The 24,511-nt window shown below is 40.2% G+C and overlaps 1 protein-coding gene across 2 annotated transcripts in view; it reads right to left on the bottom strand.

Moving 5' to 3' along the window:
• The window catches only part of SKAP1 (src kinase associated phosphoprotein 1), a 251,070-nt gene that overhangs the window by 30,525 nt on the left and 196,034 nt on the right, over positions 1–24,511 (bottom strand). For both annotated transcript variants that reach the window (XM_081161834.1, XM_081161835.1), the window contains exons 5-9: positions 13,738–13,815; positions 12,804–12,887; positions 9,848–9,972; positions 7,480–7,543; positions 5,167–5,358 (exon numbers count right to left, since the gene is read on the bottom strand). In XM_081161834.1, coding sequence (XP_081017960.1) covers positions 5,167–5,358; positions 7,480–7,543; positions 9,848–9,972; positions 12,804–12,887; positions 13,738–13,815 — 543 coding nt within the window. The remainder of the gene's footprint in view (positions 1–5,166; positions 5,359–7,479; positions 7,544–9,847; positions 9,973–12,803; positions 12,888–13,737; positions 13,816–24,511) is intronic.

Genomic DNA, 24,511 nt, shown 5'->3' with positions numbered 1-24,511 from the left:
ATATGAGACCCCAACCTTACATAGGTTTTAAACAAATTAACCTCCAAAGATTATTGTCCACTTATTACATTAAATGCTCTACTTGATTCCAAAATATCTCATCTCAATTGGGAGAACAGTTGAGGAAGATTCTGTTAACTGTGTGAACATGTAAGAGAACTGTGGGGCATCACAAATGAGCACCAGTATCCAGAGAGTTGATTTCAATCAACACTCTTGGCACAATGTCAGGGACACTAATGAGAGGCTGAAAGGAACAAGACACTGACTCCACTTTGGAGGTACAGAGAGGAGCCAGCTTCCCACGACACCTGGCTCCTTTCTGAAGTGCTGCTCTGACATCGGCTAAACCAACACAGAGAGAATAACATTAAAAAAATGACTAGATCACAAAGTGGGAGACCACTTTCCCCAAACAAAGCAAAGTGACAGAAGCTTAAAAAATGCCAACAGTATCAATGTGCAACCAGATGTCAAGGTGCTCTGGTGACAGATGCAACAGAAATATAGACAGACTCGACGTGCAAAGGGAACACGCAGAAAAGCAGAAACAGAAACCACTCCACAGCATGCACATCTATGTTATAAATCTGTGATGCTATAGCACCTCTTTAGACAACACGGAAAATAGGAGCAAGATGCTAAATAACACTTTTAATTCTCTGGTGTGTATTTAGTAATCTCAACTGTTACCTTAAAATATTTGCATCCTCTCTCTGTGCTATGGTCTTGATGTACAAGATATTAAACTCAATTTCTGCTAACTGCAATACTTGGATTGGTCTGAACTTAATTTCACAAATAATAATTGAGTGCCTACTAATTGGGGGGAGAAAGACCTGAATACAAATCCCTGTGGTAAGGGCTAAAACAGAACTCAATTCCAGTTGAGTCACTGAGGAAACACATTTGAGCACAATGTGCAGGATTTCATCAGCTAAGATCAGGGGGGATATTATAGCTAGAAGTAAACAGCATGATTCTGGCTTTGGTGCTGTCCAAACAGCACTGTGTGGCTAGGATCTAGTGTGCTTCGGAGTGACAGAGAGAAGGCCAGGGAGCTCAGAGGCAGCTTGATGGTGGCGCTGACTCTTCTTTGATGTTCCCCCCATGCAGTGCTGCTTTTCTATGAAATTGGAATTTGCTTTCTTCATAATCTTTGTATTTTTAGTGTCTGCTTTTTTTTTTCCTTAGACCTCCTACGATCACTGTTTCCCCTTCCTGTGGGTCTGGACAACTGTACAGGGGGAAAAATAATTCCACAGAATGCTTGTTTCCATTAGAGTCAAATTAAAAAAAAAACCACCCCAAACCCAGTTATATGCCTTATTCTAAAGCAATCTGGTTTCTGAGTCTATAATAATCCTCTGGGGCAGTGCGGGCGGCATTGGAATGTGCACAGAAATTCCCAGGGAGGGCTCTTTGTCTCTCTTTCTGTTTGCTCTCCTGAAATCTCTCTAGAGAACACAGCCGGATTCTGTTGCCACTGCAGCTGCGGCAAGGCCCTAGTAACAGCTCTTCAATGGTCTCAGGCGCCTTGCTGGATTCCGGCCTTGAGGCCCCAGACAAAGAGAAACCTGATAAAAGTTGTCCTTTTATGGAATCTTGAATCGTGAAACTGGGCCTGCACTAGCCTGTAAAATAATTTTGGGGAGGGGTGAGAGAGGGCTCAGAAAAAGCCTGCCATTTCCCATATATTGCTTTAGCATTTCTTTGTGGCAGTAACCTGCAGTTTAATCTACCGCAAATGAGATCTTAAAAATCAAAGGCCACCATATGCTCAACATGGATGTTCAGAAATCCCACCGGATACCAACCTTGAAACCATATGATCCAGGATGAACATTTCTGTGGTACTGGCTGAGAACCTCGAGTGCTCTGGTTTTTTCTCATCAGAAAAAGAATGCTTGCCATGTAGCAAATGCTAATTATCCTATGATTAATGCGATGTAGTGCATTTAATTTGATGATCTATATATTATTTTGATTAGGAAAAAATATTTTTGTATTGACTTGGTATGTGTTACAGGCACCTTTCTCTCTACTAGGAAGCCCACTGAGGGAGATCTCACTTACAAGGCTTTCAACATAGAGACCATGAGGCTTGTGTAGGCCCCATCCCAAAGAGGAAGGAGACAGAACCATCAATGCTAAATAGTCTACACAAAGCACATTGACTTATTATAATGAAACAAATGTTAGCCGTCCAAGTCATTTGACTATTGATGAGTATGCAATGTTAGCACAATCCAACGTTACTGTCGGCTGTCCCTCCACCCAGCACCTGTCTTTGCAATAAAAATGGGCCTGAGCAGAAGGTGTGCTCCACATTCCATCTGCTCAGGATTTTCAATTTCACCTGCTTCATACCTACAGCTGAATATGTCCAACTGGATTGTCTCAGATCTGGTTGGTGGAGGTGGGGAACTAGCCATCCCCCAACTCTTCAAGGAAGTAACACTTCCTATTTAAACACCACCAAATTAACAATAGCCAGGACTTATTGAGTGCTCACTGCATGCCAGGGCTCTGCTCTCAGTGCTTTACACACATTGATTCTAGATTTCTCACAGCATCCCTCTATGATAGCTACTATTGTTATCCTCATTTTACAGGTGGGAAAGGCACAGAGAGAGAAAGTAAATAACTTGCTTAAGGACTCACAGCTAGCAGGTGGCAGAGTAAGTCCATCCTGACTTAGAGCCAGTACTTTTGTCTGAGATACCATGCTATCTCTCATATGCTGCTGCTCAGTAGGTGGTCTTGTGAGATGGCAGCAGAGGGGAGACAATGTTTGGCTCCTCACATTTCCTCTCAGTTCCTCCAGGACTGGTAATGTGGCACATGTAAAACGAACAGCAATTTCAGAAGCAACAATCTGAATGGGGTAGATGGCAAGCTGGGTGATGGAGATTTATGGCTGAAATATTCTTATCATAATTAAATGCCAATATATTCCCACCTCCAATGTTATCTCTAAAAACTGTGATGGATGGAAAGAGGCTTTTGGGGAAGAACCTGTTCATTGGGTACAGCACTGTCCTTTGGAAACTTATAACAAATTGGCTGCTGTTTCCCTCACCTGCACAAAGACACCCTGGCTTTCCTACAGTGAGGCCGGGCCTTCCTTACTTCCAAGGGACAGTTGTTGTGAGAAAGCAGACCAGTCTCTATGTCCTTGGAGTTCACTCCAACATCCAGACTGGTGTGATTTTTGCTGGTAGCCTGGGCAGGGCCACACTGGTGAAGGGGAGGAGTTTCAAAGGCAGGGGATGGATGGTGGTTAAGAAGTCAATCATCCATACCCACCTGCGGTAAGGTGATGATCAAAAATTCATTTTATTTTTCGAGGCTTCTGTCCCTTTACTTTCCTTTGCTCCCCTTCTCTGAGCATCAGCTCCCTCCTCCCTGGCTCCTTTGAGAACTAAACATGGTGCATGAAAAGGCCCTTCTTTACTCCCCAGAAGACTGAGTGATTCACGGAGGTTTTCCTGGAGCACTCTTCCACAGCTGTAACCCAAAGTAGAGTGTCACCCAAATATTTCCCCAAGCCTGGGCAGAAGTGATAGGAATGAGAGCTCGCTAGGAAGATTCTGGCCAAGTTGGGGAGTACATCTCCTTTTAGGGAGCGTTGTGAATTAGATCCATTTCTGCACCCTGCTGTTGCGATGGAGCAGACTGTGAAAGGGAAGATTCTCAGAGGAGCTGTGTTTTAATGTAGCAATTTGATTCAATTTTCCACTCTATAAAATTACCCATCACTGCTCGTTGCTTTCTAACAGACACCTTCACTCTTAATTTAACAATCCTATCGAATTCTGCCAGGGAAATTGGAAAAATTTATCACCTGTGAAATTTTATTTTCCTTTGGTTGTATCTGTTTTTGTAAAACTTCATTAACGACGATGACTTGCTGAGGAAATTATCATTTTTTTTTAACTTCAGACACAAGAAATGGCTCGACCTCAACCAAGATATCATTTGCATAATAAAACACAACAGAAAGGCTGGGGAAGTGGGACTGGCAGAGGCTGGAAGTGCTAGAAGAAGCAGACTGTGCTTGGTGGGTGGGTGGGTGGGTAGGGGAGGTCCTAGCAAGGAGAAAATGTGTGGCCACAGCCCTGATCCTTGACTCAGGAAGCAATGACGTAGCTTCTCCCCCAGGGAAGAGACACATGCAACATTGACAGGGTTAGACCCTCTTCTTAGGAAGCACTGAAAAACAAGTTGCTTACTCAAGGTGCTTTTTAGCAACCCTCCCTGTCTTCAGGGGCCCGAATGTTAGATTCACCTTTGTTCCTAAGTTTATCTGGGATTGAAGTTTAAATTGCTATAAATTTAGGCTTAACTTGAATTTCTCAGCAGAGCCTGGCAAATTTCCACAGGAGCCATCTTTCTGAATGGACTTGAAGATTCAGCGTTCCTGCGGTCTAACTACCTCACGATTAAAAGGCTCAGGCTTCGGTTTTCTACAGTCTGACCCCCACTGTGCTCTGCACTGTTCAACAGCTGCTGTTATCCCCACAAGAAGTGGCTCTGCGGAAGCAGTGATGACTATACATTTTTTGAGATGCTGCCAGTTACCACGCTTTTGGAAGAGAAGAAATATGTACAGTAGACCTGCTGTAATGGTGGGCAGAGGGAACATGTTAGGGTTATTTGTAAGAGACACAACTGGATTCATGGTATATCTGAACTCAGTAATAATGAGCTGTGCTCCATCAGGGTTTTGCTGGGTTACAGAAAAGGTTTGTCAGCATTTATCTATATTCCTTTAGACTTTTAATATCTATCATTTTGAGGCAACTTTCCATTATTCTCACAATTACACAGAAAAGAAGTTGAAACTACAGAGTTTTGATGATCCACCCCCAAACTCACAGCAAACCAATGAAAACCAACATAAGTATATTCTTAACTCTTTCACCTTGTTGACATATATAATATAAACTACTTCACGTGGATCAGATGAAGGTCCCTCCCTGATCAATTCATCTTGCTCCCAGGGCAAGGGAGAGCTGCTAGTCACAGAGGCTCCACGGAAGCTTCCCTACATGCTCTCCTTTAGAGATCTGGCTTGCTCTGGAGTCCCTGCAGTTGCATTCTTCTACCAGGTCAAGAGTTTCTGAAACTCGAGGAAGACAACTAGAAGATGAAGTTCCTCACCTGGTAAGACTTCGTAAATATCATCTTCTTTCTCCTCTGAGGGCTGTTTCAGTCCCAGACTGCCAGGCAACATAATGGGTCTGCGCTGGGAACCAGAGTTTTGGGAGTCAAGACCATCGATATCATCATACATCTCGTCCTCCTCTTCCTCCTCTTCCTCCTCTTCGTATGGAATCGTCAGGGAACTCAGGTCTGTCAAGGTAGAGATGAGAGTGAATCAAGATAGGGAGAAAAAGAGAAGAATCAGGCAGGGGAGGAAAGGGGGAGAGGAGAAGGAGGGGTGAGAATAAAACGTGTCAAAAGAAAATGAAACACTAGGTTAAGTGCTGTTATTTCTAATGTGGGCGTTGGTGGCAGGAAATCTACAGAAAAGGCCAGACTAAGTACTGCATTAGGTTTAAACCGTCAACATAAATCCTTCCTTGCAATAAAACTTGATCAGGATGAAGCAGCCCTGAAAAGTATGGGTGTGCGAATGAGCGCACGAGGTGAAGGGAAGAAAATGGGCCAGGAGAGGAAATGCCAGCATGCCACGCACTGCTCGTCAAGGAGAAAACTAGAAGTGTGAGTGATGTCCTGTGGTTCTCCAGGGTGCACTGCGCTGTGGGAACTATGGTGGCTTCCGTAGGGTATCTGAGCTGCCAGAAGCTCATCTCCCCGGGGGCATCATCTCACTGCAGAATTTCAGACAAATTTGTTCATAGATAGAAAAAGGCAAAAGTGGAAGAGGAAGAGAAAGTGGGATGTGGAAAAAAAATATAACTAATACAAGACCAAATGGAATGGCTTAGTGATGTGGTTACCACGTCCTTTTGCAACTGTACAGTCTGGCTGACCTTAAAGTGGGTCACTGCATAGAGGATGTTGAGCCATTACAGCGCTGGGGAGCCCAGAGCAGGGAAGGGAGATTGGTTTTTTATTTTAATGGGGAACTGGGAAGGTTCATTCTCTGATGTGTAGTACAGAGTGCTCTCTGAAACCCTGCTGAGGGACCTCTGCAGGATGGGCGAGTGCAGTCAGGGTACTCTAGGGAAGGGAAGGATGGAGAGACATCCGACGTTCATTTCAAAACACAATAAAACTGTTTGGCTTGATTAGGCTTTTAATAAAGATTTTGCAGCAATTTTCATCTGAATTCTGGTGCCACCTCATATGAGGAAGGGATCAAAGACACATTTGTGGCTTAAAACCATATGTTATTATTTTGTTTGTTTTAAAATAAAATGGAATGAATAATTTCTTCAATGTGGAATTCTGAAAGTACCACAGGGTACAGCTCAATAAAGCTGCTTTGAGTTTTATTGAGGTTTACACACTTAGGAGTATATTACATGCATAAATCTAAGGCACCTAGATGAGAGTGTACCCTGTAGTCTCACCATCAATGTTCATGTTTGCCTAGTTCCAGTCTATTATACGTGATGCTCTTGGTAGAGGCAATAGTTTGTTTTTGTGATAGCAAAAGCATAAACTGAGTAAAATAGGCAATTCTTGTAATTAAAGCTCTGGTGCTTCCTTCTTTTTATCCACAATAAAATCTTATAGCAGAATAAAAAACAGAGATGCAAAGGCTTGGTGTTTTTAGGTTGAAATGCTCCTACCTAGGTTGCGGGCCATGTACAAAGTTGGTGTTTCTGCCTTTCTGTGGAGACAGGATCCTGCCATGATGTATACCATCATGAGGGTCATCTGATGTCAAGTGACAGACTCAAGGTTGGTTACTTCTACCTGCCAGGCCACTCCCAGACAAGGCTTCCTGCGCCACAGTCACTGCTGTGCCTGCAGGCTGGCCAGCAGAGGGTACTCTAAGAGCAGTCATTTAACATCTTCAGGCAGGACTCTTCCAATCCTAAAGCAAGGAGCATTTTATTATGGGTTGGGAATAGCAATTTGTTTTTAATGTCCAATGTTGTTGAAGGCCACCCAGATGAGTTTAGATTTTCACTTCCTACTAAGACCAAAACAAGAAGATTTTGGATCTAAATTGCATCTAGATGACTTAAGTTTGATATCATGAATTTTTTTGTAGAATATAAGGGCTTAGGAGACACTAAATTGAGCCAAGCTGGTTATCAGAATCTCCTTTTCTAGTGATTATGAATATTAAAGGCTTGCCTATAGGTGGGTGGATGAGCTAGAATGATATCAGTGGTCATCTCTAGGTTGATAATTTCTTTACCTTCTGATTTATATAAGGGATGTGATACGGAGGGTAGAAAAAACACACATATTGAAACCTGTGGATTATATTTATGCCATATAACTTCAACTGCAAATACACTCAAGTATTATTTCTATAATAATGATACTTACCCTTTAACAAGAAACTTATTTGATCCACCCAGTCTCTGGCTTCCGCAGGATTAGTAGCTGTAAACTAGAAAAAATTAGTGAATTAATTTATCACCTTCACTAAAATTTCCATGAATCTCATTGGGAGGTTCAAGGGAGGGAATTTGTGAGTCAAGTTTCAGAGTCATGTTGAAGCTCAGGATTCTCTGCCTGCTTAATATTTTGAAAAAAGATCAAAATGCTCAGTGATTTTTTTCCCTTCAGCAATTTTGTATACCCAATGGCGACAGTTATTTGAGTCCAGAATTCAGGTCCAAGTGCATTCATTCGATTACCCATTCATTCATCAGACATGTATTTGATAAAAATATTTTACAGAAAAAAAGCAAACCAAAATTACTGACTTCAAAGAATAATGCATTAGTTATAGAGACAACATACACACTTGAATTGGGAACACTATAAAGTAGAAGCATTTGATAACAGCTGAATGTTGAGAGAAGATAGGGAGCACTAACTGTTGCACAGAGTAAGCAAGGAAGCTTGTTGAAGTAATACTGTTCTGGTTGGATTTTAAAAAGAGTTGTTGGAAACTGGTGCAGGGATTTGGACAGTTTAGGAAGGGAGAATCATGTGCGAAAGATTAGGAATGAGATCATGGTGTATGGGGAAGGTAGGCAGATAAGCTTGACTGCAAAACAGTAACCGATGAAGCTAGAGGGTTGAGGGTAAGAGAAGAGTTGATGAAGCTAGAAGTTCAGGCTTACAACGCAGGCAATAGGAAGCCACTGTAAATTCTAGCAAAAGGAATGGGAGATTCAGTAGTTGTGGATAGGAGGGGTTGAAATAGGGAGAAATTGGAGACAGAAGACCAACCAGAAGGCTATTTAACGAATCCTCTGGGTGAAGTGATAAGGACTTAACTATTGTGATGGCTGTGGGAATAAATAAGAAGGGGAAGATCCAAAGGATATTGTACAAGAAGAATCCACAGACCATGATAATGACTTGGATTCAATGGTCCAAAGAAAAGAAGCAGCAAACAAACTCCACATTCTGATTCACAAAACGGGCCAGTCAGGCATCAACCCTTAGTAATTTTTTACTTCAAATGAATCAACTCGAAATGACTGTTCCTGAAAACATTTCTATTATCTGGCCATTGGGGGAAGATAAAGATATGTGCTGTATACAAAACCTATATTCCTGCTTAATACTTATTAATAGATATTGTCATTCTTGATTTCTTAAAAACACATTTGTATAAAACATGTCTAGGGAAATGGATTTAGACTTGTCATATAAGTGTTTATCTGGATGAGGCACCATCAGAACTGAATAATAAAAATAACTTAGAAACATACCCAGTGCATATATCTGTATTATATATATTTACAAATGATTCTATAGAAAAATTTAAATTAAAAAAAATTGAAATAATATAATGGACCTAGGTCATTTAACCAAATAAGGATTAAGATACTGTAGGAACATAAAAGGATGAATGTTGAGAAAAAGTTGGAGTCAAAGTTATGTAAGTGGTTAATATTAACCTTGGAATGGTTTTTCTCCTTTTCACAAGTTAGCTAAAGGTTTTCTAAATTGTTTTCATATAATTGTGATAAGATAAAAATGACCAACAAGCAGGAAACAATATGTATATACACACTCACAAATATATTTTTGTTGAAAATCACTATATTCTCATAGTCAGAAATTTTTTATTGCTTTAACTTTGTAACAGGTAATAAATGCATTACATATTACATTATATCAAAATATATTAAAAATGAATATAGTAAAGAATAAATCTTTCTTTCCCCCACCTAGGTCTACTCCCTCAGTTATCACTATTACTATTCAGTAATCATTGTCACCAATATCTCAGAAATCTTTCCAAAGATATGCAGTGCATCTATACACAGAAAGATTATTTTGGATAGCAAGATGAGTATGGGAAAATAAATTAGTTTTCACTCGACAGACAGATTTTTCTTTTTCTGGATTTCATGGAAAGAAGTAAGTGAAGATAATCAGTTGAAAAATAGAGAGAATGGGAATTAAAGCCATGAAATTAGAGGTTCCGAATGAGGAATTAGATTGTGTGCTGCAATAGACAAGACTCTCACCTATGAAGTGAGACCAAGAAGAGGAGGCATGAAGAGATAGAAGCCAGGCAGAGGCAGTAGCTAGGATGAGAGTAGCAACAGACTGGAGAAGGGGGGCACAACATAGCAAAGGTGAGGACATGTCAAGAAAGAAGGTCTTGGTAGAAAATGAGCAGGTAACAGAGAAAGAATGAAACCCAGCACAGTAACCACAGCTCACATGCAACATGGAAGGAAACTGCAGCGCTAATAAGGAACACCATCTCCTCAGTTCATCCTACCTCATAGCTGCGCCTATCCTGGGAGGTCAGCTCAAAGCAGGATTCTTTCTTGGAATCTTTTCGCAGGTAGGGGGCCATCCGTACACTGTAGCCCTTAATGAGAAAGGTCCCTTTGGGCTGCTTGCCTGCAAGACAGGAAAGCTCTTTGTATCCCTAGAGAGACGCAACTGCCAAGGGAAGGCATCTTCTCTGGTATGTAAAATAAAAGCACAGAAACAGCTGTTACATCCCTGAGGAACCACAACAGTCAAGGAAAGGTTATTAGGGAAGCTTAAGAAGAGTCTACTGCGACAGCGAGGCAGATATCACTGCCAAGCCAGGGAAATGCTACACGAAAGGTTGTTTTGCCAAAAGAGTACAATGGAGACAAAGGATTTATTAGAATGTTAAGAGATCTATAATAACAGAAAGAGGAATTATTACAGCAGGGAGAGTGTGGCTGTAAACGTGAGGCTCTTGAAGGCTGTTACAGAAATGAAACATTATTATCAGGTCCAACAGAGCTCACATTGAGGGGAGGAATAGCAGCGCAGGGGGCATTATAAGTTCCCAGGATCTCCTCCTATGCCCTGTGCAGCATTTGGGCTACACTGTGCCCCCCCCCCCCCACCTGCTGTTCAGGTGGGAATCTATGCTAGAGGGAGAATAATTAAAACTCAGTATTTTATCATCCTTCCAAGAGGCCAAATTGGGAAGTAGCAGAGTCCTGTTGAGTATCATCAGATAATGAGGAAGGAGGTAAAAGGCCAAAGGCCCCTAAGTGAAAGAAAGGAGACAGCACTCTGCCTGTCACTCCCTTTAAAAAAATATTAGAAACAGGAAAAGAAGAGGTGGTTCCCAGGGGTTCTGTGTCCTCACGGTGTGGTTTGGGCAGAATGCGTAGAGGACAGGCACCACAGTGTCTGGGTGATGCTTTGTATTTTGCATCACGTGGAATGAATTGCTTAATAAGTGCGTTTTTATGATGATGATGATAAGTATGACAGTGGGCTGACAATAATTAAAAGAAAAGAAAAAGATTCTGTCCTTACCTGGTTGAGCTAAAAGAAATACAAACACTCTATACTTACTAAGAAAATGTCTTGGGCGCAATAAGAAGTAACTGGCGAGAAGGGAGCCATGCAACAGTGCTTTTTGACACCAGAATCTTTTTTGTTAAAGTATCTCTCCTTGTTCTAACGGGCCACTAAAATGTTTTGTTGTTTCTTTGGTCACCAGATTTTATTTCACCCTGACAGCAAAATGGTCAATAAAAGTCTCCTAGTCTCTCGCTCTTGTTGTCCCTCTCACCTTGAGTGTAAAGGATTCTGAATAAAGAAGCATGATACCTGGTTTCTTATTCAGATATGCCAACCACTTATTTAAATGCAAGGGAAATGACAAACATTTTTACAAACACCTAAATGTTTTATTAGTTTGAAGGTTTAAAATAAGAATATCACACCTGGCTAGCTTGTATGCTGAGAATTCAGGGGAGAAATTGTTGTTGCTGGATTTGAGAGTGGGTTGCAGTTTAGATAAGGGACTTCTCAGTTTTTGAAGTATGCTGCTATCATTCCCAAGTAGGGCTTCACACTTTACCCCAAGGTGGAAAGGCTCTGAAAAATCCGAGATGGTGAACCCAAGATGGAGGACAGTGATACTTGTAGTACTAGGTAGAGAGGCAGAGAGAGGCAACTGCCTCAAAACCCGAGGGCAAATCTTAAGGATTAAGTCATTTAGCAAAGCTGTAGTCCTTTCTGCTACCTTAGAGCCAAAGGTGCAGAAAGTTCAAAGGCAATGGGGTAAACATCTGATTATTTCCTAGACTGGAGATCCAGGCATTGGGAGAGGAATAAGTTTGGGAAAGAAGAGAGGAGAAACAGAAAATGATTGGAAGGAAAATAAATAAGTTACACCTGGCTGGGCGTGGCTCAGTGGCTGAGCATCGACCTAGGATCAGGAGATCTCTGTTGAATTCCCCATCAGGGCACATGCCAGGGTTGCAGGCTCAATCCCCAGTTGGGGGTGTGCAGGAGGCAACTGATCAATGACGACTCTCCCATCATTGATGTTTCTATTTCTCTCTCTCAGTCTCCCTTCCTCGCTCTGAAATTAATAAAAAAGTATATATATATATATATATATATATATATATATACTTTGTAGAATAACTTCTGGGGCAGTCTGACTTTGTAGGAGGATATTCTATTTGAGAGTTTGCATTCACCTACAATGATAATTTTTAGCTTATATATATTTGTAGCTGCCTCCAATTTGTGCTTGTATCTTCTATTCCTTCTCACAAATTAAGCAACTGTGTTAAGCATGGATGAGAGTTCTTCTAGGGATAGCTTATGAGTGTTGTGCTTGATTGAGTCAGTGGTGGCTGATTAAGAAGCTGCTTCTGGCCTGAGTCAACACTTTGCTGTGGCTGCCATCTGGCTGAAGGGTGTCTCTTGGGCACGACAACCATTTGGGTCTCAACACTCCATGGCTCTAGGGATGTCTACTGGGCTACTTCACAGGAGTCAGCAGAATAAAATTTGCAACACGTTCTTAGAGAGTTTGGACTTGAAGGTTCTATTTCTAGGCCATTGGCAAGCTGTTTAAATCTTTCTCAGAGTTAATTTATTTTCATTTTTAAACTATATTATTAAGAGTTTGAGGTTCTTTTTTTTTTAAAAGAATGCCAAAATGTTCAACACTGATAATATTATTATTAGTCATGATAAAAGATAAGATTTAGATATGCTGACCACAATATCCCAGCGTTTAAGGGGAGATAAATTCTAAACTGGCATCTGAGTGTTTGGTGACAGGCAAGGTATTATTTACTCAAGCCTATTTCTTTCCCAAGCAGGTCCCTTTATGGGTGTTAGTTAAAGACTGCTATCTTGAGATCTAAGTGCTTGAGAATTTACGAAGTGTTTGCATCCAGGAGTGAGATGCTGCTGTGCAAATGAAGAACACTTACTTTTCTCATTAGCATAGTAGTAGAAGAGGCCTCTGCTGACAACACACCATCTCTTCTGCCACTCTGATCCAAAGAAACTATGATCTAAATGGAACAGCAGTAAGGGACATAAATTCAGGTAACTACAATCACCGAGGAGTCCGTAAAATCCAACAACACAGTCCAGTGTGTTATTGTTTTATTTCCCAGGTTAATGGACTGTAAACCGCCCCCTTTCACTCCCACAGGTTATCCCATATTGACTCAGTGTCCAGAGGACTCGTTCAGTTAAAGGTCCAAGTTCTAAACAGGGTTTGTCTGCTCTGACCCCTCACAGCTGTCCATCTTCCTTTATTTCAGTGTCAAATCTTATCCTGTACTTTTCAAATTCTCCATGATATATTTATGTGCTGCCTTTTAGCAAACCAAAATGATGTTCTAGGTCATGGGCACAAAATGGCTTTCTTTATACTAGGCCAATTTGCCTGCTGAGTGTTAAACTTGGGACTCTGGCCCTAGTAGTATCTATGCTTATCAAATGCGTGATAGGTTAAGAGTTGGTTCCCTCTTAAAGTTGAAAGTGGCTGCTTCACATATGATATAAAAATTATACTCTTGGCAGCATGGTTTTACTCTTCATGCACTGAGAGATGAGAACAAGAATAGCATTCATTTGTTGGTTCATTCATTCAACAAGTATTTATTAAGCATCTGTTGTGTACTAGGTGAGCAAAGTAGAACCAATCCCTATCCTGATGAAGCTCACAATCTGCTGAAGATTTGGGGCCATCTCTGTTTAGCCTACACACCAGGCTTCTTTTCTTCCCTTCCTTTTGCCTTCCACCTACCTAGCACAGTACTGGGCATGGAGAAGGCACATGCTACGTTAGCCTTTTTTGCCCTCATTTCCCTTCCCTTCCTGGAATGTTTTGAGATCTATGGGTCTGATCAGTACCTTTACTTTTCTTCTCCAAGTATCCTTGCTTGATGATGTTATCAAGCTCTTGAGCTCCTCTTGTGAAGTCTTCTATTCCTAAAAGGAAAAATAAAATGCTTTGTTGAAACCTGATGGAATTTTCATTTACTTAGGCTACTTTCAATAATGTATATTAATGAAGGGGTACAGACAGACAATTGTTTAAACACAGCACAAAATAAAACAACTTCTAGATGATTGGGGAAAAAAGTGAATTTTCTTTCTTCCTAATTATATCTAATGCTAAAATCGCTTAAAATTATCTAAACTATACATTAGTTTGTGCAAGGAGAGGTAGCCTAAATATGTATTGATTGACCAGAAAAGGACTCCAGAGAATTAAGAATGTGCTGTGGATATAAGCTTCAAATTGGATAATCCACATTGAGATAATCAAAAGTCAAATGAATAGCTACCAACACAGACAAGCTTTCACCATGAACACAGTCACCTCAGGAGCAATAAACATGCATTCTTTTTTTTTTTTTAACAAACAGCCAACTTAGTGTACATAAATTTTTTATTAACTTCACACAAAGAAGGGTTATGCAAGCTGAACTTGGCAATAACTGCCACATCCTGGTTTTGTCAAAGTAAGGGAAGGGGTCTAAGAATGGTAGAAGCCTTACAAAGAGAAGATCCTGGAACTGACACCAGTCTTTAATTGCATGCTGCTAACTTTCTTGGCTTTCAATTAGCCTCATTAGGTACAAATTTATTGAAAAGTTAAGATCCTAATCCATCTTCCACCACTGGAGTTTATACTTATTTATAGAAGGGAGGGGCAAACAGCAGAGACAAAGAGGAAGGAATTTGCTCCTCAAAAAATAAAATGAGCCCTGGCTAGATGGCTCAGGTGGTTGAGTGTCATCCCACACACCAAAAAGTTGCAGGTTTGAATCCCGGTCAGGGCACATACCTAGGTTGCAGGTTCGATCCCCGGTCGGGACACGTATGGGAGGCAACTGATCTATGTTTCTCTCTTTTCTCTCCCTCTCTTTCTAAAATCAATAAACCTATCCTCAGGTGAGGATAAAAACAAAGAAAAAAGAAAAACTACAACAAAAAAATCCCCAAACTCTCTAAAAATATATAATTCTATATTTCTTAATTAGGAGAAATGAAGAGCATGGGCTAGTGTAGTCCTAATATTTATTTTTTTTAGTCCCCAAGCCCAAATCTCTTTTGGTTTGCCTTAATTTAGAAAGCAAACAAACTACAAACCAAATAAAGGCACAACCTATACAGTATCTTGAAATTGTTAGGTGGAATCATTTTTCTCAATTACACAATTTTTTAAATATCTCCTACAATAACTAGCTTTTATTCAGTAATGGCTACTTTGCTCAGTGCTTGACATACTTTTTGTTTAAAAATAACATTTTAAGACAATGTAAAATGCAACTAAAATTACCTCTTGCTTCTAAGCTGTTTCAAGCTTAGTTTTAAACATGTGAATCAGAAGAGCTTCTTTTTTTCTTTTTTAGTGTGTCTAAGTGCCTGATTCTTTATCCTATTTGTCCTTATTGTCAACTTCCTTGTTCATGGACTATTCTCATTTGTGTGTTTTACAGTTAGCAAACTTTGTGGCTGCTATAGTCTCCCCTCCCCCAGGAGTCTCAGGGATGCACACACGAGAGCAACAGCAGCAAAGGAAAGTTTGTCTAGGATCCTTTTATTTCTCCCACCTCTCTGAAAATTCTAATATTTCTTTAAAAATGCTCTCCAGGAAAACAGAAGCAGGTCCTACTGAGGGTGGGGTGAGGACCCAGTATGGTTGAGAAGACCCTTTGAAACAGAGACCATTATCTCTGCAGCACTGTCAAAAAATTGCTCCTGGAGGCCTAAAAATTAAATGAAAAACACAGGAGATAAGGAAAACAGGATCCCCTAAGCTTGAAGTTTCCGCCTCTTCTTCCCACGGGTACCCCCCCACCTTTCTCCTTTTTAAGGTCTTGTTAAACTTAGAGACACAGTTACCTGTTAAAGATGCTGAGAGTCTGAATCATAAAAGATATGTTAAACATTCTATTAGACTTCAAACCTCCTTTTTTTAAAATGTAAATCTAAATGCCATTTTATGGAACATCTATAATTATGAAAATGGGAAGACATTGCCTCGTGTGCGGGGAGAATCTGTGAGTATGAATATTACATTAATGTGCCCACACCAGCTCACTGATCCTGCTGGCAGGAGCATAAAAAATGCTTGAGTGAAACTTTTATTTAGATGTTAAGACTCCAGGCCCCAGCGGGGTGACAGAGACAGTCCCTGTGAGTTGCCATCAGAGAGAGAGCTTGAATTGAATTACCCAGGGGGGAAGGAAGTAGTGATGAGCACTGCTTCGCTTATTTAATTTCATTTACTTTCAGTACATTATCAGCATGAGGCTTTTCTCTCCCCACCAACCGAAACCCAAGAATGCCACCACCAAGAAAACAAAGACATAATGCAGCAGAGATGCTTGAACTTCAAATCACTAATTCTAGGAGGCTAGGGGACAGCACCATCACCACCTTCTCTCCCTAACGTCACACCTGGTGTTTTAAAATTGGGCACTAATGAGTTGCTGAATTTCCTTTCTTGGTCATTTACCAACAAGATTTTGAAGAGTAATAGAGCTGGAAAATGTGGTATTTTATATGCTGTGTTTTGTAAGATGTGTTATGTTGCTTTCTTTCTTTTTTAAAAAAATATATCTTTATTGATTTCAGAGAGAAAGGAAGAGAGAGAGACAGAAACATCAATGATGAGAGGGTCATTGATTGGCTGCAGCCCACAACCTGGGCATGTGCCCTGACAGGGAATCGAACCCTGATCTCCTGGGTCCTAGGTCGACGCTCAACCGCTGAGCCATGCCCAGCTGGGCTATGTTGCTTTCTTAGTAGAGAGAATCTGTATTGATGAACTCTCTTGCCTGGTTTCTCTTGTGGGCAGTGGGTAAAATGGGATTATAGGTGAACTTTGGAATAGCTATGGGAAAAAAAATTAGGAAATCCAATAAAATCAATCTCTATTCCATTGATTGTGTTCTATGTGCAAGGCACTTACAATAACAGAATTGTTCTCAACGTTAAGTTGACTCTGAGATCAGTTTCTTCAGCTCCATGACTTATCAGATAAATCTAGACAACCAAGATGGGATAGCCACAATCAAGCTATCTCCTCTTTCAGTGTCAGTTCAAGGTCCTACTGATCAAGAACAGATTATCCCAAGTGTGCACATGTTAGCCACAATCCTGGGGTGATGAGGCAGCAAGAGTGTTGTATGCCCGAATTGACACCCACTGGCAAATGAGCAAATCTGCAGAGCTTCTTAATGCATAATAAAAATATGTAAATGCTTTGCAGGAAGATAAAAATAGGAAGAAGCCACAAACATTGCTATTTTAAGGCAGAAACATTTATATTTAAGTATACAATTTTTAAAATATCGAGGCTTTTTGTCCATTGCCTGAAAAAAGATAATCACCATCTTAATAAAAAAATAGAAATGATTTAGGTTTATTGGGAATAAATGGCCCTCTTGAATAAACCTAAGGGTGTATCACATTATATCAGCACAAAACAGAATTACATTAGTGTCATAATCTCTCTCTACCATTACACTTAACTAAAACTGTCAGAATAGCCAATATTAAGAAAAGATTCACTTAGCTGAATGATGTGGGACCATAAAGATAAGATCTACAGAGAAGTGTGTTATCCAGAAGTGATGGCCACCCAAGTTTCATGGCAGATAAAGATAAAAGAAATTCTCAGACATCCTTCTCTCCTCATCCAGATTCCTTTAAACCCTGTATCCCACCCATCCCCAACTCTGCAATAAAAAACAACAGAGTAGGATTCCATCTCTCAGTGCTAAACATGACTCCTCAGTCAGCTACTCACAGCAACAACAATGGGGACCCTTTGGAGTGTGATACATTTCCATAAAGCAGTCAATAAAAAAGACACGGGAGCTTATGTGAGTCATGGCCTATTTAATCAGCTGTGTTCTAGCCCACTGAGAAAAGAGAATTGGAGAAATCAGTTGGCAACACCACAGCACAAGGCTAATAGCACAAGAGGCCACACAATTTCCTCTATGTAAAGGCTCCTGCAGAACAAACCAGGTGATTGCAAACTTTTATCATTATAGATAGCAGGTTTGGTCTCTTGCTAACTCAAGCTGAAATGAAAATCACTAATTAAAAAAAGAAAGATATTTTGTCTAAGTCCCCACCTTAAATAGTGGAGTTCTCTCACTTTCTTCTTTCCTTTTAATTCAAGTTCTTTTCAATTGTTTGAAAAGGGACCAAACCAACTCCATCCAGCCTAGAGACTGATAGCTACCAGGGGTGAATTTCAGGCAGGGTGAAGTTTACCAGGTTCCTTCATTCAGGTATCCATGATAAAGGACCCGGGGAGTTGAGTGGATGAGGTTGGAAAAAATCTAATATTTGAAGGCTGGGAACGGTCAAGTTCCATTTGCAATTCCAATTCACTTGCATATCGCTGGTGCGTGCGTACTGCAGACAAGTGACAAACACATACTTCACAATATTTCAAAGGTACAAAAAGGGAAATGGGCTATTGCAGATGGGGTGGGTGGGTAGTATTCTCCTGTGTGGTGGTTGTTGATCCTAAATCTGTTCATTAAACCCTCTTCTTTGTATTTGGTTTCTGTGGCCTTCTTTAATAAGTTCATTACAGTTTTTCCTTAGCTTCTTGCATTTCTGGGTTACCTTTTGCTTTTCCCCCTCAATTTTCAGGAATCAGTCAATAAATGACAGTTTGAGGTGTCTGGCAAGCAGTGTTCATCTGGGAATGACGCTAACAGGGAAGTAGGTTTCAATGACTCTTCCTCTATTAGTCCTATGGGACAGGCTGATATAGTTCTCTAACTTCTGTGGTTCCGTTTGATATCCACCTGAGCTTACACTTATTTCTTACACTTTTCTGTCATTTTGCTTCACTTATTAAGGAATTTAGACCAACACATGTAAGGTGAAAAATTCAAAATAATTAATAATACACTTAGGATCTAAGAGCTTCAAAGATATAGAAATCACTCAGACAGCTTTAATTTCATGGAGAAATACACTGAATAGCATATGAAAGGAAGAGAGTGAACAGAATGTACCTAGTCAAGTTCTTTAACAAGCTGTGACATAAGAAGCTAGGAAACAACACAAGTGCAGCTGGAGCCAGAATGAAGGACACCTGAAAAAGGTAGGAATTACACATTTGTAGTTAGCAAACCAATGCAGGCAACAACATTCAGGAGATCTTGATGGACTCTTGTTGTCCCTCCAATTTTTTAAGGTCTTAAAAAAAAAATCTGTTAATCCAAGTAACAGACCAAGCAGGGTAAATTCTGTGGAAGAAATCTTGTTATACTGAAGATAAAGAAAATACGTGATAGATTCTAGGTCAGTAGTACTAAGAAAAAAAGCAGATAATTGATGAACAAAATAATTATAACTAGTATATCTTAATAAAAATGGTAAAAAATAAAGAACAAGATTTTAATTCACATTTTATCAAGCACTTTTATATCTCATTTGAGCTCCATGATAACCCTCTGAGGTATATATTACTATCAACTCTACTTTATAGACAAGGAAACTGAAGCTTAGTGAAATTAAGGAACTTGCTAAAGATTGTTCAGCTGCAAAAGCCCATGCTCCTTCCACCACCCTGAGCTTCATTTGAGAAGACACACTCAGAAGTGGCTGAGGAAAGATAGGGTCTTTCTACCTCACTCTCCCACAAAAGAGACCCCACTTAAATATGGAAAAAGATACAGGCCAATGTATGATCATTCTAATACTTGGCATCAAAAATTACTTTAAGATCTTGTATTTCTTATTTACTTTTAATGTATTGGCTGATTAATCTGTGGAATTGCTTTCTAGGGAAAGGCTGTCTGAAATCCAAGAGGTCAACAGATATACAGAGCAAAATAAAAGATAGAATGAGAATGTAATCAAAGGATACAGAGGGTAAAGAAAATATAAGAGGAAGGAACCTGGACCTCTCAAAAAATGCTGCTGGGTAACCAAAGTTTATAAAACCTCTCCTGACAGATGAGTGATATCTAGAAAACTGAAGCCCTGTTCCAGTGGAGGACTCACACAGGCATCTTGGAGATGATTTGCTTACTCTTTAAGGAAGAAGCATTGGTTTAAAAAGAAAGAAAGAAAAAATTAAGCCAAATATCCCAAGTGGTTTCTTTTCATAAAACATTCAATCAGTAATGCCAAGCTGCAAGGTAAGATACAGAAACCATGAATATTCATGGAGGATGATGGTTCTTGTTTCTACAAAGAGGTATCACACTAATTGTCTTAATAGGCGTGTGGTCCTAGAGGAAGTTCTTCTCCAATATTTTTGCTTTCAATGAGATTTTACTTAAATAAGAAGTAAAAGGATTAGAAAAAAGCCCTTCCAACTCCAGGTATGGTAACTTCTGCACACTACTTCTAGCATCTTAATAAATGGTAATAATCAATAGTATCTGGTAGATGTAAATAGTTCATCTTAAAGAATGACTAACTCAAAATCATTGATTCTCAGTCATGGTATCATGACATAGTGGTGTCTTTTGATCAGCTGAAGGTGTTGATTTAAAGGGTGGAGATTTTGGATAATTCACTTTTCGATTAAGAATAGATTCAAAGTTTTTCTTTCTTTTCTTTTTTTTAAAATATATCTTTATTGATTTCAGTGAGAGAAAAGGAGAGGGAGAGAGAGAGATAGAGACATCAATGATGGGAGTCATTGATCAGCTGCAGCCTGCAACCTGGGCATGTGCCCTGACCGGGAATTGAACCCCGATCGCCTGGATCCTAGGTCAACGCTCAACCGCTGAGCCATGCCCGGCTGGGCCAAAGTTTTTCTTAATAATACTATTCATTTGTATTCTGACATGCTTTCTTAAGGGAAAAATTCAATTAAAAATGACGTACAGCTTATATTATTTATGCTACAGTCTATGGTGACTAACTACATCTGATGTACTATTATTATTGTGGCAATCAGGAATTCCTGAAGGCCGAGGCTGAGCCAATGATCTAAACTACAAAAAGTCTTGCTGGGCTGGCGTGGCTCAGGGGTTGAGCATCGACCTAGGATCCAGGCGATCGAGGTTCGATTCCAGTCAGGGCACATGCCCGGGGTTGTGGGCTTGATCCCCAGTAGGGGGCTTGCAGGAGGCAGCCACTCAATGACTCTCTCATCATTGATGTCTCTATCTCTCTCCCTCTCACCTTCCTCTCTCTGAAATCAATAAAGACATATTTTTTAAAAAAATCTTTAAAAAAGTCTCTTTAGCAGCCAAACCACAGCAAGTGGCAAGAGTAAAAGTGAGAATCTTGGTACAAATCGAGGCAGCAATGCTTCAAATGGCCTCGTGATTCTAAAGAGGAGGAGGAGGGGATTAAAAATGCTAAAGTGTCTTTTTACACACCTCAAAGGATCACTGTATTCCTCCCTTGTCTGGAAGTAGATCACTATTATACATGTGTCGCTTGAGAGCATATATTTAATAATGAATGACAAAATATCATTTTCAAATCTAACACTCCACTGGACTGTTATAAGAACACAGAGAAAAGGAAAGAAAAAGAAAAGAGCCTTGCCTGGGTTTGAAATCACTTTTTAACTGTCCACAATACTGTGGCCAGAAATCATCTTTCTTTTCTCCTTCCCTCCCCTCTTCCCCCTTCCCCCTCCCCCCTCTCTCCTCCCTCCCCCCTCCCTCCTTCCTTCCTTCTTTCTCTCTCTTTTTTAAAAATCCTCATCCGAGAATATATTTTTATTGATTTTAGAGAGAGAGGGAGAGAGAGAGACTGATGTGAGAAAGAAACATTGATTGGTTGCCTCCCGTATGCACCCCGACAGGGGATCTAACCCGCAATCTAGGTATGTGCCTTGACAGGGAATTGAACCTGCAACCTTTTGGTGTATGGGATGACGCTCCAACCAACTGAGCTACCCAGCCAGGCCAGAAATCATCTTTCTGAAACACAGATGTGGTCATGCCACATTCCTGCTTAAAGCCTTTAATGGCTCTCCATTACTTATTGGATGAAACTCAAACTCTCCAGCATATAAAAACTTTAAATACTTGGTTTCATCCTACCTCCCAGTTTCATTTTCTTCCAACCCTCATACCTCCCAATACTCCAGCAACAATAGTTAACAGACTTTGCCTTCTGGAACATGTCATACACTTCACATTGCAGGCCTTTGATCATCTGCTTTTCCTGTTTGACAGTTCCTCTCTCTCTATCACCATTTTCTGAGTAGGGAGTGCTCCTTTAAGACTCAATTCAAATGTCACATCCTCTCTGAATCTTTTCTCTGCTTTCCCCATGTAGAATAATATACGTCTTCTTTGGTGCTCTAACATTATTTTCTTTATGGCAATATAATAGCACTGTCTTGGCTCCCAGGGAACCTAAACCCTTTCCCCAATACTCTCCATTCTTGCCTCTTTGCTTAGGTTTGCACAAGACCTTAGCCACTACGTAAGGATGCTGGAATACTTGAACAAGGAAATAGAAGATTGTAATTCCTGGGGAAAGGAATGTAGCTGTGGGTCTGGGTAGAAGGCAGCAGGGAGGACAGCCTGGAAATGGGAAGGACAGTAATACTAGTTCGTGCATTTATAGGAAGAGACATGACACTATGGAAGAAAGTAAGTGCATAAAACATCACAGTGAAGAATCCAATACAGCTGTGTATCTAGGGGGATGCCCCAATGTTTGCACCACAGCTGTGTAGGTAAGGAGAGTAAGAATTAGACTGAGGAGGAACTAGAACTGGAAAATGTGAACAGCTGAGACTCATCACAGTAGGGATGGATTTTAAATGACTTGAATTGATGTGGGATTAAGAATAATCCTTCCCTAAAATATCCACAGTAAATTCTAAGGAGTTTGGTGCTAATTATTTAATTTCTTGAAGCCTAAAGAAAAGCTACCACTGGGAAATCTGGTCCCTTTCATAGAGGGCAGTGCAATTCATTATTCGTATACCTGTTTCTCTCTGTATCCCCAAAGGCATAATACACACAGTAGGTGCCCGATAAATGTTTGTTAAACTGAACTGAAACCATTTCTAGCCTAATGGGACTTGTGATCTAAGAAGGCAATATGGGAGTGAATATTTGTTAGATAAATAATTTTCACCCAGGCCACAAACAGTAATTTTTGTTCTGCTGTATATTCACTATTTTAATCTTAAGGTTGTTAATGTGAAATAAGAAATTTAAAAAGGGAATTAAAGGAAGCTTTAGCCAAGAGAGCAAGGAGGATGTGGGGAGTATGGAAGTCAGGATGAATAAGTCCTGAGAATGACAGGAAGAGGACGAGGAGGATTTGGGGGGAAATTATAGGAAATAATACTATGAACCCCAATTGGAGAGAACGAAATTTCTCAGCCTATTTCACAGCCTCAAGGAGACACCAATTCTATTCACCTCAGACCTTATGTCTCTTCAGAAAAGCATTCAAGGATGGGGTTCAGAAGCCATAAATGGACACAGGACTGAGCCAAACTCTGACAACTTGAATTCTGAAGAGCTGAATACTCTTCAGAAGATAGCTGTTGATAGCAGTTTCTGAGCTACAGACCTTGAGTGGCTGAGAACTTGGTCTCTTCTTATAGTGTTTCCCAAGTCTTATTCTTTTATTTCTCTTTGAACTCCCATAGGTAATTTGTTTGCATCCTGTGTGTGTGAGCACTTAATGGTGTTGATGGTGAAGACTACATGGGAATTAGTATTCTAGAATCCTCAGGTCTCTGTTTTCGTTACTCTCCAAATCAAAAGATTTCAAGGAGAAAAAGAATGGTAATAATTTTGTCTTCTCTCCATCTCTCTAGTTAAAGACATTTAGATATCATCAGAGCATTGCATGAAAAAAAAAAAATCAAAAACCCCCAAAAACAACAAAAAACTTTTAAAGCAAACAAAGCAGAAAATAAAAAAGAAGACTCGGGAACTAATTATCATGATTCTCTGCGGGTATTTCAGGGTGGGTGATCTAATGAAACTCTCACACCTCATCAGGAAGAACTTGATGGGAATGCAATGAACTTAGCAATGTGGCTTTGACTTGGTATGTGTCATCTACTGGACAATGTACCACTCCCAAACCAGACCTCACTCCCCCAGTCAGCTCCCTGGGTGTCTCTGTGCAGCAGTATGGAATCGGAGACAGAAAAATGAAGGCTATGATAAGGAACCTTAGGGCAAAAATCACCTCCTTTTAAGTTACACATTTGAGATTTAAAATCTTACTTGATTCTTCTGTTTAATTTGACAAAACTCAAGCAAGTCTGAGGTAAGTCGAACTTCGCAAGGAAAAAATTAGAAAGGGGAAAATGAGGGTGATGTTTCTAGACCCAAAAGTTTCCAACCAAATTGAGTCTGTAATTGCAAAATAAAAACACTAAATCTCAATATCTATTTGCACAGCTCATTAACCAAAGGCTCACATTCAGCAAACGGAAAAAAAAAAGTAAAAGAAAAAGAACTTCAGTACCAAATACATTTGGAAAGTTACTATGGAGACTGTCCTTCCCTAGGCCCTGTCACATTCTGCTAGGCTGCTGTCAGATGCATCTGTCTGTCTGTCTGTATCGCTTACTTAGAAAGTAGCAAATCGGATGAGGCAAAGTATCTTTTGTCAGATGGTGCTGGAGAGAGAGAGAGAGAGAGAGAAACATCCTTTTCCCCACTGAGTATTATGAACGTTACGG

The sequence above is a fragment of the Miniopterus schreibersii genome (genome assembly GCF_964146895.1).
Source record: "Miniopterus schreibersii genome assembly, chromosome: 16".
Taxonomy (NCBI): Eukaryota; Metazoa; Chordata; class Mammalia; order Chiroptera; family Miniopteridae; genus Miniopterus; species Miniopterus schreibersii.
Note: the sequence above shows the minus strand (reverse complement) of the source record. Positions and strands in the feature narration are given on the sequence as shown.